At 32.1% G+C, this 6,901-nt stretch overlaps 1 protein-coding gene across 1 annotated transcript; it reads left to right on the top strand.

Annotated features, from left to right (window-relative positions):
- The first annotated feature begins 282 nt into the window (after nucleotides 1–282).
- Nucleotides 283–1,214, top strand: LOC140920788 (uncharacterized). Its single transcript, XM_073369619.1, has 4 exons — nucleotides 283–468; nucleotides 547–649; nucleotides 776–883; nucleotides 1,039–1,214. The coding sequence occupies exons 1-4, from the start codon at nucleotides 283–285 to the stop codon at nucleotides 1,212–1,214; spliced, it is 573 nt and encodes a 190-aa protein (XP_073225720.1).
- The last annotated feature ends 5,687 nt before the right edge of the window (nucleotides 1,215–6,901 follow it).

Consider the following 6,901-nt stretch of genomic DNA (forward strand, 5'->3'; position numbering starts at 1 on the left):
CTTAAGTGTGTTTTCTTTTAAACTTTTAAATGGTCGTTCAAGCGACTTACTGACTTTATGGAATTCTAATTGTGTTGAGGTATTGTCATCAACTTTGTTATCACATGTTCTAGTGTCAACGGGGTTGTGGACATTATCTAGAATTGTAGTGAATGTGATATTAACAATTATGCATCGTATGAGGTTAAAAACAAAGAATTATTGTGTCTTATAGCTCCCAAAATTGAGTCGCCTTTGGATGCATGGTGGTGTAATTGAGGGAATTTCAATTCTATTTGAGGTATGGAGGAAAGTCATTTGATTGATGTAATTTTGTCAAGATTTGAAGAGATCAACAATTTTAATGAATTCATTGATGAGAATCATTTGATTGATTTACCTTCAATTGGGAAGAGGTTTACGCGGTCTTATGAGAGATGTTTATCAAATCCTTGTCAAATTTTGTTGTCTTATGAGATGGATGATTCGGTACCCATATTGTTTAAAATGTTAAAATGTTGGGGAGAATTTTCATGTTATCATGGGTTTCTTTATAATCATTGGAAGAATATGTTGTTTGTTGGATGGGGAGACTTTGTTTTGAAGGAAAAATTGAAGAGTATCAAATCATCTTTAAGAGAGTGGCATAAAAATCATGGTAGCAATTTGAGTGAGTAGTTGTGGTCCACCAAAGACAATATTAATTAGTTGGGTCTGAAGGAAAAATTGTTAGTCTAGATAAGACCGAGAATAAGGAGAGGTATTTTTTATCATCTCAGTTGTTATCTCTTTGTAGGTCGTATTGTCGTATTTCAATGGTTGAAGGAGGGTGATGCTATTTCGAAGAATTTTCATGGTGATATTTCTTCTAAGAGAAGGCATAAGGCCATCTTGAGCATCAAAGGTAGAGAGGTACTCGGGTGGAGGGCGTGGATCTGGTGATGGTATCAATTTTTCAACTCTTTAAAAATCAACTTTCAATCAATTTTCATGTGGAGAATTTTTAATCTCATTCTATTAGTGCTTAAGATTGTGATTGTCTTATCAAAAAATTTGTAGACGAGGAAGTTATGGCAGTTGTGTGGGATTGTGATAGTTTTAAAAGCCCTAGTCTATATGGTGTTAAGCATGAATTTATGAAATTGTTGTGGGAGTTTAATACAGATAGAAAGATGGTGCGAGGGTCTAATTATAATTGTATTGTCCTTATTCTAAAGAAGGAAAGTGCTCAATAGCTTAACGAATTTCGTCCCATATCTCTTGTTGGGTCCATGTATAAAGTTTTAGCTAAGGTTTTGGCTAAGTTTTTGAAAGGTTTAATTGGGCAAGGAATCGTTCTTCCTTTGCAAAGAGTAGTCACATTTTAAGTTGAATTTTGGTGGCTAATGAATTTGCTGATGAGGCGAGAAAAAGGAAACGCGAGTTAATTTTATTCAAAGTTGATATTTGAGAAGGCTTAGGATTCAGTGGAATGAGATTACCTAGATATGGTTTTGACCTCTGAATTTTTTGGTAAAATGGAGGTGTTGGATTTTGGAATGTTTGAGCTCAGCTTTGGCTTCAAAAAATGGAACAGTGGTTATGTTTATAGAAACTCAAACGTTTTTATAAAACTCACTCGAAAATGTCTCATATGTTCCTACCATGCAATGCAATCTTGATTAGTTAGAAATTCTTCTTAACTCCAAGTCAATTTCGCAAGCCTAGCTAATAGTGAATTTGACTTTATTGAGGACTATTTTGGTGTTGTTCGGTATGAATACTTCAACCTAGAACAAGACGTAGCTTGAGATGTTCTAGTCAAGGAGTTTTGAATGTTTCCTAACACAAACAAAGACGGAGAAGTATCAAGTACAATGTTAGGGTTTCCAATCAAATTCACTCAACAATTCTTTATTTCCATTACAAGATGCCCAGATGAAGGAATTTTGATCGAAAATGGGTAAGAGTTCAGGGTTGGCTCTTTCAAGATCAACAAGGAGTTGTTTGAAGATTCTAAGGTGAATTCCAAGTCTATGCACTTAAAACCTAAGTACATGGTACTCTTCAAGATTCTGATTAGGTGTGTGGTACCCAAAGGTAGGTATGTAGATCACGTTAGCAAAAACCATAAGGGTCTAATGTGGAATATCTCCCAGAGGATCAAGACGATCTTCCAAACCTAATTTTGGAACACATAATGTCATGGGTCGTATACTTTAGGTCGAGAAAGATCAGACCAATCCATTTCTCTAGACCCAAGATGAAACTGATCTCTCGTAAGGAATGCATTCGACCAAGTGGTGATCTTAGAAGAATATTTGTTCAAACCAGTGGCTCTCAAGACATTCCCTTTGTGGTTAACAACTCTTCTGAATTATCTGAGGATGTGTTAGTTTGGCCAAGAGATAGCTCTAGTCTACCTCACTTTGTCTAAAGTTGCTCAAGTTTTTAGAAGAAGGGGAAAATGGTTGCCAAGACTGTAATACCATAAGTTAAGTGTCTACAATATAACTTGAGTGTTAGCATAATTCGAAAAAAGAGATGACAAATACAGATCCCGACACAAAGTCATGCAAATGTATTAATATACATACTAATCATTCAAAAGAATCAACAAAAATGGAGTACATAAACACATCCATGGTTCAAAATTATTTCCTAGAAATTTTAACCAACTATAGCATAAACTGCTATGATTCATTTTTTCAGCTCTTGATCTAAGTCTTTTTACCTCTAAAACATTTAAGTAATGTGGGATGAGATTACATCTGAGTGAGTCCCAATGCATTGAACCAAATCATTTGACATTCTAATTCAAGGATAAAATTATCATATAAGTTTCTCTTCTTATATAAGTTACTCTCGAGTTACCTCTTTTATCTCTAGCTATGAATCTTTCAAAATATTTAAGCCATTAGGCGTGAGTAATCTAATAACTTAAACTCTACCTTGTTAAGGTCAAATCCCAAATCAATGTTTTGAAGATAAACAAACACGTTAATTAATTTATAATCGTGATTCTAATTGTGTTGCTATTTAACTTGTGTTTTTCAGTGTATTATTTTAAGGTATGTAATCAATATCATTTTGGTGTATAAAAGAACATTTTGTTTCATAAGAATATCAATCTAGGCAAACCAAGATCATTCCGGTTCATAAGCGCAGCAGTTTGTGCAAATCAAGATCATTCTGGTTTTTTATAGTATCATTCTAATCAATCAATATCATACTAGATAATTCATTTTAAAGATAAAAATGAAATGAATCATTTCCAAAATTCAGATTTTAAGTAAAACGAATATCAAAACAACTTAGAAAAATGATCAAACCCAAAAGGTTAAAAGAAGCAAAATAACATCAAGAACAATAACCAAGTCAATCTCTAAATTAATGGCCAATGAACAAGTACATCTAGAACAACAAAGATGAAAAGGACATTGTTGCTGCACCATTTGCAGAAAGTCCAACTTGCGTGTAAAGCAGAAAACTGACACCAGACAACTACTAAAGAGCTCAGTCACAATATTCATTCAAGCACAAACGAAAATAGAACACATTTCTATTAAACTACCACTCTAAACAGTTGGATCGCTGATGGTTATATGAGTTGTCTTTGACCTTCATCGTGTATATAAAAAGAATCTCAAGGTGAAGATAATATCAAGAGTTTTTAGTACAATCAATTTATCACTAAAACAATCATACTCAAAAAATAAAAGACTCTTCAATCAAGCAAATACTCCAATTCTCTAACACTAGATTCAATGATCTTTTTACTGAGTTATTGCTCATAACCAATCTCAAACAAGTGTTGAGTAGATACTAATCATATAACCTTCTTTCATAATTTCATTTGAAAACTCAAGACTATTTCTTAAAGATAGTTTGAGTGTTGTGTAAAAATCTATTTTATGATTAAAAGATATCGGGTAAAAATCCTTTATGGACTAAAAGGTATCTGTAAAAATCCTTTCAAGGTTGAAAGGTGAATGTTGTAATTGATCAAGAAGAAAATTGTGTGAAACCAAGAATGTTCTTGTGTGAAGCACATTAGTAGAAAAGCTAACAAATTGTGAGAACTCGACGTAGTCCATCTTGGGTGAGCCAGTAAACGTCATTGTGTTATTCACTTATCCATATCCTTTATTATTTCTCACTCACTATCACTAATCAAGTTTAAATAATTTGTTTCATTTATTTGTGACTAACCAAGGACGTTCTTGAAATTTTTATAAGTAACCAAGATTGATCTTGAGTTAGTTTAAATTAAAAGCAAGAATTAATATTTAAAAAACAGAAATCACAATTCAAACTCCTTTTCCTTGTGATTGATATTACTAGTTCATACCTAACAAACATGTCATAAAGACTACATTATTTTTACCAATGTCCTCTTCTTGTTAGTAACTTTATTATGGTAAGATTGAACATAATTACGTATGTAAGCGGTGTCTCATGCACCCTTGCTTTCGTCGTATATAAATGCAGAATTCATCAAAGTAAAATGAATCATATATTGCTCACATTATTTAAACATATAGTAAATATATAAGAATACCACACACACACAGAGATATATATTAATGAATACAATAAAAACAATCATACACTCAAACCTTGAAAATTCTTATGATTTAAAAGCAATATAACATAAAACATCATTCATTCATATGATAAAATGCATTATTAAGTCAATTCTATCATACTAATCATATAATGCAAAAGAAAAATCAAGGAAACATGATTATAATAGAATTTTCCCAAAACTGTCTCACATTTATGTTAAAGCAACGCAAAACTAAGAGTAACTGCAACATCAACAAACATAAACTTATAAGCATTTGAATTGAGTAAACGATCACTCTTTGGAAAGCTTATGATGTCTACTTTATATATAAATTTTTTTTTCTCTCCAGATTAAGCTCCAATTTTTGTAATTTATCAAAACAATATACAAGGTTATACTTTTCTTCTTGTGTCTCGAATCTTTGTATGATGTTTCTTTTTCTCCATATTTGGACATTCTAACTTGATATGTCCAAGTTCATTGCATCCATGACAAATGATGTTTTTCTTGTCAGATTTATCATCATTTCGTATTTTGGATTTTGATAACTCTTCATCATATTCATATTTTTCATCGTTTTTAGTCGTATTTATCTTTTATTCATTAGTTAATTTAAGGAGTTATTTAATATATTTTGTTGATTTTAGTTCTTTTATTTAATTAAATGTTTATGTTCTTATTTCCTTGAATAAGTAGAGAATTTTCGTAGTTTTGCGTTGTTACTTTGTTTTAGTGCAATGCTGAATTTTGGTGAGAAATCAACATGACCTATGTGGAGTATTTTAGCCATATCTGGAGTTTTAGATGTCCAATTGGAGTCAAATGAAGTACAAATGAAAGCTAAGATCCATAGCTACAATGTTCATGAATACACCGAAACCCAATTCAGACTCAAAAGAGGCGAAAAAGGTAGAAAACGTCAAATAGAAGAAGTTGTGCGCCTGAAGCACAACAGCTGCGCCCGGGGCGCATATTCCCCCTTTTCAATATGCCGAGTCACGCTTGAAGTTCAAAATTCGCGCCTGGGGCGCATGCCATGCGGCTAAATATTTAAAAATGCGTTTTTTTTTTCCACTTTTTATGGATCTTTTTTACTACTAAGAAGTTTGGAGACTTGTACCCTAGCATAGAAACTCAAAGAAGGTCGTTTCTAACACCATTTGAGCAGTTTTATCAAGAATCATTCATGAATCTTTCTTGTAATTCTTCTTTAATCTCTATCTTTTCTATCTTTGTCATGAGTAACTAAACCCTATTTGTTAAGGATGAGTGTAACAAGATGAAACCCTTATTTTTCTGATTTGATTTATATTTATATGAATGAGTTTATTGAATTATTTTTCTCATCTCTGTGCTTGATTCTTTTTATTGTTTGATCAACATTAAAATGTTCTACGATTCTTATTTTTAAACGGGAGTGGACTTTACGAATACTTGAGATGAGAAATTCATGAATTTGTAGTCTAGGGATAGATGCAAGTCACGAAACCAATTAAATTAGTTGCATAGGCAATAGTTTAACAATAGAATTCATGTACGGTAAGGCTTAATTCTAATCTTAAATCCACTAAGGAATAAGGGGTTACTTTGGAATTAAAGGTTCTTTCACTAAGACATTAGGGCAAGAATAATAAAGAGAATTCGGTAATAATTCAAGAAAGGAATTCAGTAACTAGGATCAAATTAGACACCAAAGTTGGATTTGAAGTGAAACTCATTCTTGACATTTTTCTTATTATAAAGGATCAATTTTATTACTGTTTTTAATTTTAAATATTATTTCAATCAATTTGGGAAATTTTTGTTCAATTTTAGTAATTAAACATAATTTGATAGTAAAACGCAATCCTCGAGTTCGACACTTGGTATTACCGTTTTCATTATTACTTGCAACGATTCAGTACACTTGCTGAAACGCTCTCAGATTTCTTGGAATATTTTTGGGGAAATTTTTTCTTTTTGTTGTGTCACATCTTTTAAATTTTTATGAATATGAAAGTCATTTCCTCTTCCTCTGAGTCTCTATTCTGGTCTTCTAAATCATCATCCACTAATTCTGCTATTACCTTATGAGCTTTCTTTTGTTTGGATTTCAAAGCCAAGTTTGGTTGTCTCTTCGTGGGCTCATCCTCTGCAAGTTCAATCAATTTGTGAATTGAGAGAACTGATTAATTCTCCACTTGATTGGCAGGGTTTTTAGTATTTTCTTCACGTGATCAACAATAGTATAACTCTTCTCAATTATCTTTAATCTTGAGACTAGAGTTTGGAATCTGGAAAACATTGTTTCAATGTCTTCATCTTCTTCCATCTTGAACAACTCATACTTTTTGACTAGGAAGTTGGCCTTTGCTTCCTGAACTTGCTTGCTTC

The sequence above is a fragment of the Cicer arietinum genome, chromosome 6 (assembly GCF_000331145.2).
Source record: "Cicer arietinum cultivar CDC Frontier isolate Library 1 chromosome 6, Cicar.CDCFrontier_v2.0, whole genome shotgun sequence".
Classification (NCBI taxonomy): domain Eukaryota; kingdom Viridiplantae; phylum Streptophyta; class Magnoliopsida; order Fabales; family Fabaceae; genus Cicer; species Cicer arietinum.

Excerpts from the sequence above, each read along its gene's own strand:
- LOC140920788 (XM_073369619.1), top strand. The coding sequence starts at position 283 with ATGGAGGAAAGTCATTTGATTGATGTAATTTTGTCAAGATTTGAAGAG. Across the intron at positions 469-546 it reads CTTATGAGATGGATGATTCG|AATATGTTGTTTGTTGGATG; the intron begins GTACCCATATTG and ends AATCATTGGAAG. Across the intron at positions 650-775 it reads AAATCATGGTAGCAATTTGA|GTCGTATTGTCGTATTTCAA; the intron begins GTGAGTAGTTGT and ends ATCTCTTTGTAG.